This window comes from Manihot esculenta, chromosome 15 (genome assembly GCF_001659605.2).
Source record: "Manihot esculenta cultivar AM560-2 chromosome 15, M.esculenta_v8, whole genome shotgun sequence".
NCBI classification, from domain to species: domain Eukaryota; kingdom Viridiplantae; phylum Streptophyta; class Magnoliopsida; order Malpighiales; family Euphorbiaceae; genus Manihot; species Manihot esculenta.
Genome location: NC_035175.2, coordinates 31,125,806 through 31,142,961, shown reverse-complemented (window position 1 = coordinate 31,142,961; position 17,156 = coordinate 31,125,806). Strand labels below are relative to the sequence as shown.

Sequence of the window (17,156 nt, the reverse complement as noted above, 5' to 3'; positions counted from 1 at the left end):
TTTAATCATAAGGTTCAAATCTTAGAACAAAATTCTCATGGACACCCAAATATATATTCAACAACATACTAGCTTAGTGGAAAAATTTTCGTTATTAGTTAAGAGTAGCATGAATATTCTAAGAAAAGGGATTGTGTATTTAAGCATGTTACTTTATGAGGAAAATTTTGAGAAACTTATGCATGCGAATATTGTTTATGGAAATCCCTGAATTGCATGAACTAACATGTGCATTCATCCGAAATAGGAAACTGAAAGACATATGTGACGTGTTATTGATGGATGAATATTATTGAATTAACAATGGGTATCCCCGTCATATATGACCTGTGGAAGCTCTTATTTTTCAGGAGAATCACGAATCTTGGGCAAAGAACTCAAAGAGGTAAACGGCCAGGATCTCGTAAGATTTCCTGGAGCAAAAACGGCCAGGATCTCGTAAGATCTCCTGGAGCAAAAACGGCCGGCGGGATCTCTAAGATCTCCCCAGAGCAAAAACGGCCAGGATCTCATAAGATCTCCTGGAGCAAAAACGGCCGGTGGGATCTCTAAGATCTCCCCGGAGAAAAAACGGCCAGGATCTCGTAAGATCTTCTGGAGCAAAAACGGCCGGCGGGATCTCTAAGATCTCCCCGGAGTAAAAACGGCCAGGATCTCATAAGATCTCCTGGAGCAAAAACGGCCGGCGGGATCTCTAAGATCTCCCCGGAGCAAAAACGGCCAGGATCTCGTAAGATCTCCTGGAGCAAAAACGGCCGGCGGGATCTCTGAGATCTCCCCGGAGCAAAAACGGCCAAGATCCCGTAGGGTCTCTTGGAGCAAAAAATGGCTAGGATCCCCGAGATCCTCCAGTGCCACAGGCAAAAGAAACAATTCATAAGAGCATGATACTGACCTCATATAAAAGGTCGGGGTACAGGATCATAAATAAACAACTAAAACTCCGATCTCCGCACGGAGCTTATATCATAAGGAAGAGAGACTTTGATCTCACACAATAGCCAAAAGCGCCAAAGCGCCATGCCGACCCCAAGAAGATACTGGGGCAAAAATAACAAATCAAAAATTCGTTCTCTCAAAAGAGTTCGAGTTGCGGGCAAAAAAGGCATCGATCTCACAAAATAGCCAGGATATATCGAAATTAAACTAAGGCGCCCCAATGACAGTATCAGATAGCAAGAGCGACCTGCTAACAAGCCAACGCAAGGCTCACAAGAGCACCCCGCCGATCTCGAGAAAATGAGCTCGGTACGGGTAAACTCAATGGGCAGACTGAATAAAGGCAAGACAAATCCTAAACAAAATGCATACTAAAAAACAGAGCCCAACAAAGGATCAGGGGCAATCATGAAAGGCACCGATCATAAAATTTGACCGCTGACGCTAAACTAATTTAGCTGACCTAAAAAGAGGTTTAGACCGCAAAGAGCCCAAAAAACGCTCGGGGGCAAAAAAAACCCAACCGAACGACACATATGCGAGAGCCAGAGGCTCAGACAAAGAATCAAGGAGACAGAAGCGACACAAAAAAAAGCCAAATAAGCCATTCTGAATGACCGAATGGGGTAGTAGAAAACCCTGACTCATCATAATATAAAAGAATCGAGCCGCAATATGGTCGAGTCCAAAACAGATAGTCCGACCTCTATAATCCAGGGTCAACCTCCCCGGAGGCTTGGAAGGGCCTTGTGTCCGTACTGGCAAGGCTATAAGCCAATAAAAGAAAAAGTTAAAACCGAACAAACGAGCAGTCAGACTGAAACACAGCCCGTATAAGGCTCGACAAGAAAGCAAGAAATTAAGTCTGACCTCACAAAAGAGCTCGGGGCGCCAAAGTGAGGAAACCGAAAATCCGAACCCTTGAGCCCGTAGCACAGGCAGTATCACAAGTTATAGGTGTAAAAACCTAAGCAAAAAGCAAAGAGCCGAGCTCCAGATCGGACAAACTCACGACATGAAAACAGCCAAGTTAAATAAAGTTGAGTGTAGAGGACATACCAGAGAGCCGAGCTCCCTACATGAAAAGGCCAGCAAATGCAGAAAAGCACAAAAGGATAAAGGAAAGCGAGAGACCCTGCTTATAGCTCGGATTAACTCACAGTAAACAAACACTTAGTGAAGATGACCCTGTGAGAGGAAAACGACAAAATACCGAGCTCCCTATCGGCTGACCTGAAATTCGTAAATATGAGCTCGTAACAAGAACAAGGTTTAAAATCATCTAAAGTGGGGCACTCATGCAAATAAAATATTTCTCTAGGTATCATGTATCCGAGCTCGCAACAATGGCGAGATCGTGAGTCAAAAACAGAAGTGCCCTCAGAGGAATAGGAAAAACTCGCAAGTCAGAAGTTTAAACAGATTCTGAGCTCTTAGCTCGGATCAGCTCGACTAGCAAAGCCCCAGTAAAGATAGCCCGGTCCGTCAAATAAATAAAACTGACAAGACCAGAAGACAATATGAGTAGAAATTAGTAATAAGGCACAGGCCGAAGTGAAAAATTATCATCAAATACACACTCCCAGATCGCCATACATCCAAACATCAAAATAAGACAGAGAAACAAAAAGCAAGGAAAAAACGCTTTTCGTGAAAACAACCCTCGGACCAGGCGGTCATATATAGAATTCAAGGATTTACCTCCACACCACTTATGTAATAACTGCTGGGGAGGTAAAGGGGGCAACAATAGATGACCGCCAAGGTTCCTTCGCCTTGAGCAAGGCCAAGCCCAAGAGAAAATCCAAAAGGCCGACCTGAAATTCGTAAACATGAGCTCGGAAAGCTCAAAAGCAAACTGAAGACAACAGACCTCCTACGAGCTGAAAGGAAATTTAATAGCACGAGCAGACAAAGCCCTGGCCTCGGTTCCTATTCAAACAGAAATTAAAGCAAAAGATCAGTGCTGCTCCTCATGATAAAAGGTGTATGATCCTATCTATTTCGGCTATATGAAGGGTATACACCCGAGCTCATATTAACAGAATAATGAAAGAAAGGCGAGAATATCCTCGTGAGAATCATTAAAACTCATAAGTTGAAAGTTCAATTAGCTGTTAAAAACCGAGCTTAGAATGAAGACCCGATAGGATCAAACTCTATTAGGGATTAAGCGAATGCATAGCCTGAGAGCAGCTAGACTTAAGGCAAATTCAGCTCGGAGAAATCCTAGACAGGAATACCTTTGCAAAACTAAAGAAATTCATAAGTCAGAAGCTAAGACCTTCGATAAAACAACAGCCCTGATTAGCTTAAAAGCAAAACAGTAAGGAACTGTGTGTTTAATTCCTTGTAAATTATGGGGAATAATTTAAAATACTTTATTTTCAACTATCGGGTGAACAAGTCATGCTTATAACAGTATAAGTAGCTCGACGAAGTTAGAAAAATAAGCAGAACAGTTTAAGTGTGAACAATAAAACAAAAATTAAATTTCATTAAAAGAGAAAAGTAATTACAACCCAGTCTAATCATTTTTTCTACTGAAGGAAAAACCGTCCTTAAAGGACTTACATGCCCAGGTGCATTATCGATTACACTCACGACATTATCAACTACACTATCATCTTAGTTTTTAACTCAGGTGAATCCTTATAGTTCGGAAGACGAGCTTCACGGGCCTGTTGGGTCCTCCCCTTTTAGCTCGGCGGACTCTTTATACTTCTTAGACGCTCTATGCACTTCATTTAAGCTCTGTCTCGTTATTATGGGAGAACTGAACAAGTTGATTCCCGTAAGCATTTCTCGCTGTTCCATCATAAGCAGGCATTCGATTGCCCAAGTGTGATGCGCGATACACTTAGACAAGTCGAAATACCATATGCTGCGTGTATATCACGCATGAAAAACATAAGTCTTCGAGTCGAAACCCTAAGAAGATCGGGGAACATATGTTGGAAAGCACTAATAGAAGCTTGACTGAGTGCAGCAGATCTCTGTTTCTCATAACCCAAGCGCTCCACACCAAAATTAACAGTAGGTTGACCGTTTCCACACATACGAACGGCATCCTGTATTCCACAGTAAATTTTAGAAATTATATTACTCCATGAATCTGAGTTAGGAGCAGACGGCAGGGGCACCGCAGAACTTTCCCTTTTATTTTCGAAGGAAAGCAAAGCTGGAGCCGACCTCCTAGCGACCTGGAACTTCCTAATCCCCACTTCCTTCTCTGAAGCCCATCGAGACCTGGCGACCTGAGAAGACTGACGAGCTGAGCTCGACCTGCTATGGCTGCATAATCCTGAAGACCTAGTCTCCCGGAAGCTTGGCTTGAGGGCTTGAGAAAGAACTAGAGGAGGAGGTCGGCGGACGACCTAGATGGTATAACTTCAACGACCCGTTGAGTGGTCTCCCACACTGATCGCCTTGTCAGGAGGGCGTCCAAGGCATCATTTAAGCTCCTCAAAGGCAGCATAATATTTTTGAAAGATTTAATCTGGTCTACCTTCATCTCAGCAGCTGCAAAAAATCCAAAGATCGGGACAAATCAGAGCGATCTGCAACAGGAAATTACAGAAGCAAGGTTAAAACATAACTCAACGAGAAACCAAGTGATGAAATTTTTGATTCATCTTTACCTGCCTGAAGGAAGTAACGAATAAACTCCCCGTGGGTGCGAAGCTTCAACTCAAACGTACAGATCCGAGAGAAGGCATGAAGAGAACGAAATCAAGGGCGAGTGTTCTAGAAGCAACTTCGAAATATTGGAAAACCCCATCAAAGAAAAGAAAGAATAAGCTATGCTCTTTCTGTCTAACAAAGAAGACTAAGTTTGCGTCCCCATAAAGGCCAGTTACACCCAAGGTATATGGATGGGGGAGGAGAATTTCTTCATTCCAGTAAGGACTCCGAGGATGAAAAGGGGGGTGGTATCAATATATATCCAGAAAGCTGAGGTTTTGATGTAGGACAAGACAATGCTGGGCTCTAGGCTGACGACCTCAGGATCCTTGAAAGCTATTCACGGAAAAGGGAATAAAAGCGTATCTTGAAAATAAAGACTTGGAGGTGAAGAAAACAGAATACGCGAAAGGAAAGAGGAAAGCCGGAAGTGGAAAAAGACAGAGAGGATTCTAAAGTCAAAATGACAATAAGGTGAAAGGATATTCTGAGGCGAGCTGTATTTAAACAGACGCGGTCATAATGATCCTTGGAATTTACCCCCTCGACAGTCGAGCGACAACTGGCGAGAAGGTAAAGGGGCAATTGATGACCGCTGAACTTCTCTACCCCGTTCTAGGGCCAAGCCCACGGTACCAGCCCATTATCTAGAGACCCTCAAGCCTCGCACACACACCAGGTCCAGTCCGCTCATCTCAAGACCGGGCTCCAATCAATTTCCTCAAATTAGGCCGGTCTAGCCCTCTGGGCCTGATGGGCAAATCCATTCTGGGTTCGGCCCATGTCTCTCCTTTCGGTCCAGCCCGGAATCAGAAGAAAAGCCCACCTGTCAATCGTGTGGGACCTTCTGCATGCACGCGTCTGAGAGAATCAGAGGCCGTTACGTATGGAGCAGGGATCTGATTTCCTAGTACGTCCATATCTGCGTAGCAGGGACAGGTGGTCCAATGGTAGCCAATCTGTTACTCGTCATTGGCAGGCAAAGGGAAACAGATAAAAGGAGGATAATTCTCCTCAAAACAAAGGGTTTTTTCCATTACTTAAAAAACCTCTGTAAAACCCTATTTTTTCTGGATCTCAGATTATCAATATCTAAAGGAGGAGGAGACTAAGCAAACTCAATCCGGAAGTGTATTGGTGAGTATGAATTGGAGCAGTAAAAAACACCATTATGTTAGAGTTCACAAAAATCAACAAATATGCATCATGAGGTAGTAAAACAATCAAGTGGAACGATATATAAATACTTTTGTAACGACCCGAAAATCGGACCGCTACCGGCGCTAGGATCCAGATCGGCTTAAGGCCGCCGGGACCCGTAGCAAGCCTGACATAGAACCTGTAAACCTGTATAATCCCATACATGATCAACAACATGCATAAAAATTTAAAACTTTTCTTTCAAACATCCAACTCAACCTGAACATACATGTACATAGTCATGATCATAATCATGATCCCTCTGTGGGGTCTCATCAATGCCCCAACGGGCGATACAACATGAGATGAGTTGGCTTTCATAAACATTATAAAACATTTCTATAGATCATGTATCAAAAGGGATAACAATACTCATAGGGTCAAGCACATCTATAACCTCAATATACCTCATTACATAACATACTGTAATCTCTTACATTACATCATAATACAATTGTCATGTCCACAATCTAACTATTACATCAACATACTTCAAAAACTCTGGCTAACCTTCTGGTCTACCCTGTACCTGCACATCTGGGGTAGGGGAGAGGGGTGAGCTAACAAGCCCAGTGAGCAGAATAATAGAAAATAATATTTAAAAAAAATCTCATGCCATTATGTAATGCAACACATCACAACTAATCACATCTCGGATGGTATTGTCACCAATAGTCCTCTACGTAGTCCAACTGTGCCGGGACGTAGAATGGGTACAACCGGTCTTTCTCTTAACATAACATATCATACAGTCCAACTGTGCCAGGGACGTAGAATGGGTACAACCTGGACTTCCTCTTACATCGTGCCAGGGACGTAGAATGGGTACAACCTGGACTTCCATACCATATCATGCCATAACATCATCATATCAAATGAGGACTAAAGGATCATCCAATGACCAATCCACATCAACATCATAAATGCAATGCAACATATTCGTGAATACTAATGCAAACAACCTACTATATCTCATGGCATTCATGATGCATGGATCATGCTCAAAATTCATACTTCATTTATTTTAAAACTTTAAGGTTTATTCCACTCACCTCTGGCTAGCTCTGACAAACTCTGTAGCAGCTGGCTCACTGCTGGGGTCCTCGGTTCCTCGGGTCCGAACCTACACAGGTGGACTCCAATGAGGGACCAAACATACATGAACATAACTCTAAAACATCCCCCAAAAACCCCCTAAAACATCATAAAACAACTACATAAAAACATGCAGAAATGGCTGAACAGGGCACTTTCGGCGGCAGGTTCGGCGGCCGAAAGTCCCTCCAGAGCCGAAAGTCCCTCCAGAGCCGAAAGTCAGGCAGGTTCGGCGGCACCTTCGGCGGCCGAAACTCCCAGACAGAGGCGAAACTCATGCATGTTCGGCGGCACCTTCGGCGGCCGAAAGTCCCAGACAGAGACGAAAGTCTCTTTTCGGGGGCAACTTCGGCAGCCGAAAGGCCTGCCTCCCCAGCCACGTTCGGCCGCCGAAAGCTCCTTCGGCTGCCGAACCTGGTTTCTGCCAAAGGGCAGAAACTTGGCTCCCTTATGCATTTATGCCTCCAAAACTAACCAATCATGCATAAACCTATTCTACAACATTCCCAAGCATTCACAAGCAAACATACAAGCTCCTAGGGGCATCAAACCAACAAAAGCCCCAACTACAAAACACAAGCAACTCACATTGTTCAAAAACATAACATTTGCTTAAAAACTCATACAACCCTATACATGCCATTCTACCCCATAAAACCACTTAAAACTTACTTAAAACATACAATGAGCTTAAGATCGGCTCTTACCTCTTGAAGATGGAGAGAGAGACGACCTAAACTCGGAGATCCAAGCAAATGAGCTCCTGAGTTCCCAAAGCTCCAAAACTTGTCTTAAATGCTCAAAACTTGCAATGAGAGGTGAAAACTCAAGAAAAATGGAGGATATTTGGAGAAAGAACACAAGATCTGGGGAGAGGGAGGTCGGAAGCTAGCTGTGGCTGAAAATGGGAGAAAGCTCGCCCATTTCGGCTAAGTGACCCTTTTATAGGTGGCTGGCCAGGCCACGTTTGGCCGCCGAAAGTCAAGTTCGGCCGCCGAACATGGCATGGCGCTAGGATCCGGGTCGACTTAAGGCCGGCGGGACCCGTAGCAAGCCAAACATGTAACCTGTAAACCTGTTTAATCCCATACATGATCAACAATATACATAAAAATTAAAACTTTTCTTTCATTTCTCATACACCAAACTCAACCTGTGCATGCACTAAAACATAATCATAAACTTGACCCCTCTGAGGGATCTCATCAATGCCCCAATGGGCGATATACATGTGTTGAGTTGGCTAACATCTGTATCATCAATTATCTAAGATCATGCATCAACAAGGGATTATACAGGTTTACAGGTTCTATGTCAGGCTTGCTACGGGTCCCGGCGGCCTTAAGCCGATCTGGATCCTAGCGCCGGTAGCGGTCCGATTTTCGGGTCGTTACAACTTTCTTGTTATGCTCCTTCCAAATATACCAAAGAGTATGAGTTACTAGGATCATAAATAGAACGCCTTTTGAAACCACTTGAAACCCATCCTACAGTATTGCCCACCGAATCGAGAAAATAGGAAATCCTATTGAATCAGGTCTATAATCACAAGGGCTAATGAATCAAGCTAATCACTGTGATGACACTAAAATAGAGCATGCTCTAATGTTTTAGGCTAAAACCAACACAAGAGACAAAGAGAATAATACATAATTCTCCATTAGAACGAATTAGACACAACTGGTTAGGCATCATGAAGAAGACACCATGATAAAAACTTTAGTTTGGGGGAAACCTAGAGAGACCAAACACTCTTACAAATTTTTAGAGGTAACTTGGTGGAAAAAGAGGAACGAGAATTGTTCTAATGAGTAGATGAATGTCGCACGAGTAGTCGATAACTTCACAGTATACAGTCTATGGTTCTCATAGTGACAGACCAAAGTATCCACTGTCTCTAAGGACGTAACCGAAATGGAGAGAATAGCTCGAGCCTAGTATGAAAGAAATAACCAAAGCACCAACTAATGATTTCGGCCTAAAGCATCGTGGCCAATTAAATATGCTACCAAAGTGAATGGGATCGAGCAATGTAGAGACCTGAAAAGGTGAAAAAGAGCTACTTGAGGTACCCATGGAATGAAATATATCAGAGTTTTTCATCCATCTTTAATATTCATACAGAATCCTATTTGTAAAACATCTATCCCTGCCAATAAACTTTTCCATATCCATGAATTACAATGTCTATTACCTGCCGGCCAGAAAGAAGATTGCAGATAGTGTTTACCTTTTAGTACTCTCGCCCAGGGTATTAAATAACGGCCGTTGTTATGTAACGGTATCAAGGGAGGCTGTTACCCGTGAGACCGTTACCCAACTGCCCCCCTTGAATTGCATCTGTAACGGCCGTTACGGCCATTACCGACAGTGATGTAACTGTAACGGCCGTTACTTTATCCCAACACAAAAATCAGACTTCAGAGAATATATTCAGATACTAGCTATGCATTGAATTTGACCACTTTTGTCCATCTTCTCCAGCAAGCAGCACATGCACACACAGCAGAAGAAAGCCTCACTTTGCAATAAAAATTTCCAACTTTCTCTTCCTTTTCTCTCAAATATCTCAATCTCAAGCTTTCCTAAACATTTCTCATTTACAATTACAAGCTTAAATCTACCATTAACTACTTCATTTCAAGGCAATTTCTTCTAAAAGGTGAGTTAATATTTCTGATTATTTTTACTTTCAGAGTTGCTGTATTTTTTTTAAAATTTTTGTAGATTAAATTTGTAGTTTTGAGTTAAAAATATACATTGAGCTATTAATTTGTCTGATCTATAAAGATTGTATGGTTTTTGTTAGTTTAGACTATTTTTTTAGAAAATATTATAAAATTAAATTAAATTTAGTTGCTGTATTTTTTTTTTTTGGTTTCATTTTTGTGGATTAAAGTGTTAGATTTGAATTAAATTAATAGTGTTTTTTTACTTTCAGAATTCAGAGAAATCGGAGCTACTGTATTTTTTTTTTAAAATTTTTGTAGATTAAATTTGTAATTTTGAGTTAAAAATGTACTTTGAGACTATTAATTTGTCCAATCTATAAATTGTGTGGTTTTTATTAGTTTAGTTTAGACTATTTTTCAGAAATTATTATGAAATTAAATTATTTTTAGTTGCTGGATTTTTTTTTTTGGTTTAATTTTTGTGGATTAAAGTGTTAGTTTTGAGTTAAATTAATAGTGGTAGACTAAGACTTGTAGTTTGACAATTAAAAATTTTATATTTATATAATTTGTGTTAAATAGAAATTAATGTATGTAGTTAGGTTAAAATTAAAATATTAGTTATGAAAAAAAATATTTGCCTTCCATGTATTTGACATTTGATATCTTTTAATTTTTATGAACAGTTATTAAATATTTGTATTGAAAATGCCTCGTGGAAATGGTTCTGGTTCTACTCAAGGGGGTGGTAAACCAAGTGAAGATATTGGGTGGAAGTTTGCAACACCTACAGAGAAAAAAGGAGAACTGATTTGTAATTTTTGTGGGAGAAAAGTCACAGGTGGAATAACAAAATTGAAGTTGCATTTGGCTAACATACCTGGTCAAATTGCAGGTTGTCAAAAAGTTTCTTCCCAAGTTAAGAATATTTATCGCCACTCCACTAGAAAGTAAACAATAAATTATTAAGTTTTGCAAAAAACTATTTAGGGTAGAGAAAAAAGGCCATAAAATAAGTAAAAATAGCAGATAAAACCAATTGAATTAAAGTATTATGACTAGCTTGAGAAAAGAATTTTTTATTTTCAAAATTGAGTCGTCGATCTAATTTTGTCTTCCAGCATAGTTAAAGCCTACAGCCTAGAAATTCCTAACTGTATTGAAAAATCTAAGTAGTAGTTAGAAGGAAGCATTTCTTGCATCTGATTAGCTTTAGACAAGGAGGGTATGTTGGCTAAATAAAATATGAGACTTTAAAAAAATTTAATGGATTGACGAGAAGTCCGAGTATAACACTCTGTATAACACTCTACAAGAGTATGCAAACTGAGAGCTTTTGGTCTTGTTACTCATGCGAACAAGAAAGTATCATTTACAAATAGAATATCAGTGATAGCTGGGGCATAGCACAAAATTTTAAACCTTTAATATGATCTCTATTATGAGCTATATAGATTAGATAGGAGATTGCTTGTGAGACAAAAAAGATAAGGGGATAAAGGGTCCCCTTTTCTAGGTCCCTAGGTAGGAAGAAAAGGAGTTGTAACCCTATTAATAAGAATAGAAAAACTAATTGTCGTAATACCATCACATGATCAAGTTTATCCATCTAGTGAAAAAATTCATCTTTGATAGCAAATTTTCTTAAAAAATTCCACAAAAAATGACTGTATACTTTATGCATATCCATATTCACAACCATGATGTGAAAATGACTATTGGAGGTTCTAAGAGAATGAAAAGCCTTACGTGTAAGAACAATATTATCTTGAATTGCAAGGGCATGAATAAAAGCATTATGATCCTTTGACATAAGAGAATGCATTCACAGTTTCAACCTGTTCACTATAGTCTTAGAGATGACCTTATAAACAAAATTGCGTAAATTGATAAGATGATGAAGGCCAAAGGGATTGCCATTTTAAGGATTAAAAATGATTAATAGAATTCAGCTCCCGTAGCAAATACCCATTATTGTAGAAGCTACAAATAGCATGGTGTAAATTAGGGCCAATTGCATCCTAATTACTTTGATATAACACACTGAAAAACCGTTAGTACCTAAAGCTTTATTGCCACCCAATTAATATATACTGCCTCTGCCTCATCATCATACAAAGGCAATAATAGTGCCTTATTAATATTCATTGTAACTAAAGGTGGATTAGGACTACCTCGCAACTCGTTATAATGTTTGCTTTATAAAGATTAAAAAAATATGTCCTGGTCAGCATTTAGATTTTCAAATTTTCCTTTATCCACTAGCCTATAATAGACTGAAGACAAGTGATTTGATTTCATTGTATCCTTTGTTGAGTAGACAAATGAAAGAAGCGAGTGTTATGATCCCCTTCTTGAAGCCACTACACACAAAAGCTTTATTTCCAATAAACCTCCTCTTACTACCAAAGGTCTTCAAGCTGAGCCACCAAGTAGGCCTCTATATATGCTTTATTAGAATCAAATGGCCTAGCATACAAACCCTTTAACTCGCATTGAAGATGTGGATCCGAGAATGAGTACCTGGAAAAGTAGCTTGATGTTAAGCACTAAGTTGAGATCTAAAGATTCGCTTAAAAGAGAATATAGTAAAGCCCCGTATAGAAACATTCAATGCTTGTTGAATCACATCTGATTACTAATTATGCCTCATCTATTTAACTTTAAAATGAAACAAAAATGATCAATTAGGTGAAGAGTGTTCAAGTAAAAGAAGAAAAGAGTGATGATCAGAATCAATCAAAGACTTATGAATCTTTTGACCTTTGAGAAATCATTCCTACCATTCAATAGAAACTAAAGGTCGGTCAAGTTTTCGTTGATTGCCAAAATGTTTATTGAATAAATTAAAGGCATTACCTTGCCATGCAAGTTCCGTTAGAGCACAAGATTGGATGAAAACATTGAAATCAGCCACCTGTGATTCACACAGTACTCCACCACCTTGTTATATGTACAACTTCTAATAGCATTAAAATCTCCTATACAACACTATAGTATATGAAATGATGAATGAAGCTACAATAAATCATGCTATAATAAATATTGATTACACTAATCATGATAATTATATATAAAAGTTAACAACCATTTTATTATGAGTTAACTAGTTGTACGTAGCAATCTATTCCACCATAATGACACATCGTCCGCTTTGCTCAACTGATCTATAAAAGCTAAAAAAAGGATAGCCATTGATAATCTGAGATCCAGAAAAATAGGGTTTTACAGAGGTTTTGTGTAGATGATCCCTTTTGGGGGAGGGCAATCCTCCTTTTATCTGTTTTCCTTGTTCGTCAGTGGCGTGCAACGGCCTGGTTCCCATTGGGCCACTTGTCTCTGCCATACTGATACGATCGTACGAGAATATCGGGTATCTGTCTCATGCGTAACGGCCTCTGATTCCCCTTACGCGCGTAGGGTAGGGTCCGCAAGACAGATGGAGGGATCTTCTTTCTGATTCCGGGCTGGGCCGGAAGATAGGAATAAAGCTAAGCCCAGAGGGAGTCGGCCTGAGAAGCAATGAAGGCTGGGCTGGGTCGGCCTAGTTGATAAATTCAGATGGGCCCGGTATCAAGGCCCGAACGGGCTGGATCTGTGTTGTGCAGAAGACGTGTGGGCCTCTGGATGCCGAGTCATGGTCTTGGGCTTGACCTCGGACTGGGGTGAAGAAATCCAGCGGTCATCAATTGCCCCTTTACCTTCTCGTTAGTTATTGTCCGACTGACGAGGGGGTAAACATCGAGAGTAATAATGACCGCGCCGCCTCAGGACAAAACTGTTCAGAACCACTTTTCGTCTCATTATCGTTTCACATTTTGAATTCTCTCTGTCTTCTCAGAAAGCTCGCTCTCTTCTGCTCTCTGTTCTTCTTCGGTTTCTCCTGCTCATCGGTCCTTATTGTTCTTCAGGTACGCCTTCTTATTCTTCCATGGAAAGTCCTAAACTTCCCGACGTTTTCAATCTTGAGTCCAGCATCACCCCATCTACCCTAACTAAGTTCATTTCTCGGAGGTATTTAGATACTTCGATTTACTTCATAAGAGCTCCTCTCCGGAACGAGAGGATAGTTCTTCCAAATCCTCCTCCTCCTGGTTTGATAGATCCTCAGAAGGGTCGTAGCTTAATATTCTTCCTCAAACAGTGGGACTTCGGCCTGACTTTTCCGTTCACCCCTTTCTTCATCGAGGTTTTCCAGTACTTCGGGATAACCCCCCGGATGCTGTCTCCCAATTCCATATTGTTCATGAGTTGCTTTGAATCCATTTGTTTGAGTTGGGGTTTTACGCTCACGGCGTGTCTATTTGTTACTTTCTTCCGTCTTGTTAGGGCAGTTCAGTGTTTTTACTACTTTGCCCCCCGTGGTGGGTTGTCCATCTTCACGGGCTACAAGGACTCAATAAAGGGCTGGGTAGAGAGTTTCCTTGTGGTAGAGTTGAAGAAAGAGACCGACCTGTCGTGGGGAGTGGGGCTTGACTGGGAGGATGTCTCCTTGGGCTGCAACGATCCGCCCCAGCTGAGCCTTACCGAGCAGGTGGGGTATCTTTGACTGACTTCTGTTGATAAGAAGTATGACGTCGAGAAGTGTATGTTCGCGTCTAACCTTAGGGATATTCAAGATGCGGGTAGCGTGCTTTGTCCAACAGTTCTGTTTTTTCTTTGTGACTTCTACTGGAAAATATGCTAATTAATTTTTTTTTCTGGTTTTGTGTTTTTTACAGCTTCTGACGCCAAGATGGACCAAATCAAGCCCCCGAAGAACTTAGTTTTATCCCGGGAGAGCATGAACGCCGCGCTGGATGCCCTCCGATCTAGTTGTCGCGTGTCTGAAGCCACTGAGGAGGTGGCTCGGATTATCTCTTCTAGGACGATGAGTCGACCTCCTGCTCAAGCTTCTTCTCGAGCTCTTAAACCGAGCTCCCGCAGTACCAGATCCTCTCGGCCACCTAGCCGTGGTAGGTCGGACTCGGCCCCTAAGCCTGCCCAAGCATCTCAGTCTAGTCAGGCATCTACAGAGGAGGCTAGGGAAGTTCCACGAATCATTACAGGACCGATAGAAGATACTGAGCGGGTGAGGTCGGGTCCTGTTCTTCCTCCTGAGGAGGTGCCCGAAGGAAGGCTCGAGACCTAGGTTTTTGAAGAGGAAGCTTCGAAGGAAAGAATGGAGGTTATCCTTGTGGAGGATGATGTCCCGGAGGCCCCTACTGGGGATGCCCTTGCTCCTGCGGAGATTGGATCCGGCCCTGTTGATGGAGATGTCATAGAGAAGGTTGGGGACAAACGTCTGTCCCCTCTTGAGATGCCTGTCCCAGCTCCTGCTCAGAAGAAATCCAGGGCTTCTAAGGAATCGACTCCAGCTCTCCCTCCTATTGGGAAAGAAAAGAAAGCTTCCAAGGGATCAGCTCCAGCTCTCCCTCCCCTTGAAAAGAAGAAGGATGTCCCCGTGATACCCCTGTTGTCTGCTCCTGACAACGATATTCTGAACGCGGAGGATATCACCCACCAATCTCCAGCTACCGTAGTCGCCGAAGTCATCAAAGAGCGGATGTTTGGTGGCATTACAGAGGCCTCAGACCCACACTTGCTTGCCCTTATTGGTCTTCTAGCCAGTTCCACCAAGGAGCAGGCAGCGTTCCGGTCTCGACCTCGGGGGGAGCTCGGAGAAACAATTAGGGAGATGCTCCTGATGGTAAGTCATCCTTTTGTTTTCTTTCTGACCTTTTCTTTCTTTAATATTGTCCTTTTATTCTAGGTGATGGGCCTCTTCATGGAGGTGGATGCTCGCGACCACTCTCTCCGGGAATCCGTGAATCGCCAGATTGAGGAGGCGCGTCTAGATGAGAACTTGTTTGCCACCAGTAACGCCAGAGACAATCTCGCGGCTGCTCAAGAGAACTCCAAATCCCTCCAGATCGAGCTACATGCGGCCCTGGAGGCCCTCAAGAGGGCTGATGGGAGAACAGTCGAGGCACTGGATCATGCCAAATCCCTAGAAGCGGAGTTGTCTCATACCCGAGAGGTTCTTAAAGAGTCTGACACGAGGACAGCTGCAGCTGAGGTCCGCTGTGAAGAAGTTTTGAGGCAGCTGTCCTCCATGGTGGAGACCCTTCGTGAGAGGGACGAGGCTATCAGCCAGAGGGAAGAGGTCCAGCGTCAGCACGAGGCCCTGAAGGCTGATTTCGTAGGAGTTCAAGCTCACCTCGATAAGGTGAAGATTCAAAAGGAGGGAGCTCTAGCTCGGGTGGAGGTTCTCGAGTAGGAGCTGAGTAGGAGCTCTGAGCGTATTAGAGACTTGGCTTCATTAGCGAAGGAGTCCAAGCTTCATAATCAACAGCTTAGCTATGAAATCAAGACTTTGGAGCATAAATGCTCAGCCCTGCTTGAGGAGGCTAGCCATGCTGAGGACAGGATCCAGATGGAATGTGAGAGGCGTTTGATGGAGTATAAGGAATCGGCTGAGCTGAAAAAGAAGATTGACCAGGCCTGTGAAGCTTATCTCCAAGCTTACAAGGATTCTCCTGAGCTGAAAGCAAGTTAGCTGAGGCCTGCCAGTCACATCTTGTGGAGTATAAAGCCTCTGATGAGATGAAGACCGCTATTTGGTACAAAGGCCTCCGCATGTTCGTGTCTGGTTTCAATAGGGGTTTAAGAGATTCCAGACTTGCTCTTTCTACCCCTCTAGCCAAGCTCTGAGCTGCTGAGGTGGACTCCGATGGTGAGGACGTGCTATATGGGGAGGATGATCTGCCCTTACCCAAAGGAACCCCTCACACTGTAGCTAGGCCTTCTGAGGCAGAACCCAAGCTGGAGGATGAAGACGCTGGGTGTAAGACCCCGCTCGTTCAGACATCGGAATTCCTACCGTCCGGTGGAATCTCGGGTGTCGGATCCTCTTTGGGGGGTAGAGCAAGGGTAAAGGAAAGGTTTTCTAAAATGTTTTTAAGTGTTTTACGGTTTTAAATAGAAAAGAGTTGAGTTTTTGAAGAGGAAAGACCAAGGAGGCGTTTGCCAGGTTCGGCCGCCGAAAGTGAAGTTCGGCCGCCGAACATGTGAAGGCTTCGGGAGCGCCTTTGGCCTCCGAAAGTCTTGTGGGAGCAAGCCAAGGTTCGGCCGCCGAAAGTGAGGTTCGGCCGCCGAACATGCATGAGTTTAGGGGGCACGTTAGGCTGCCGAAGGTTGATGACCAGGCCACCTATAAAGAGCCCTCAGATCGGAAATGGGCGAGTTTTCTCCCCATTCCCGAACTCAGGTGAGTTTCAGCCCTCCCTTGGTTGCTTGTGTGTCTTCTCTTCAAAATCCTTCAAGTTTTCATAAGATCTACCCTTGGTTTGAAGTTTTAAAGCTTAAAGGGAGTTTTGGGAGCTTGGAGCTTTTGAAGCTTGGATTCTCCACACCTCCGAGTTAGGGATCGCACCAACCCTCGATCTTCAAGAGGTAAGTGTAGATCTTGGTTTCCCTTGAGTTTTCATGAAGTTTTAAGTAAGTTTTATGAAGGTTTTATATTAGAATGGGTAGATATGCATGTTTAAGGTTTATGTGGGTTTTATGCCCAATGTATGTTCTGTG

The 17,156-nt window shown here is 42.5% G+C and overlaps 1 protein-coding gene across 1 annotated transcript; it reads left to right on the top strand.

Annotated features, from left to right (window-relative positions):
• Positions 1-14,751: 14,751 nt before the first annotated feature.
• Positions 14,752-16,128, top strand: LOC110602086. The gene is made up of 3 exons (XM_043951411.1): positions 14,752-14,859; positions 15,343-15,798; positions 15,901-16,128. Exons 1-3 carry the CDS (start codon positions 14,752-14,754, stop codon positions 16,126-16,128), a joined length of 792 nt encoding a protein of 263 aa, XP_043807346.1.
• Positions 16,129-17,156: the final 1,028 nt, after the last annotated feature.

Coding starts and splice junctions, on each gene's coding strand:
- LOC110602086 (XM_043951411.1), top strand. CDS start 14,752: ATGGAGGTTATCCTTGTGGAGGATGATGTCCCGGAGGCCCCTACTGGG. Junction 14,860..15,342: donor ATGGAGATGTCATAGAGAAG/GTTGGGGACAAA, acceptor CTTTTATTCTAG/GTGATGGGCCTCTTCATGGA. Junction 15,799..15,900: donor TTCAAGCTCACCTCGATAAG/GTGAAGATTCAA, acceptor TCATTAGCGAAG/GAGTCCAAGCTTCATAATCA.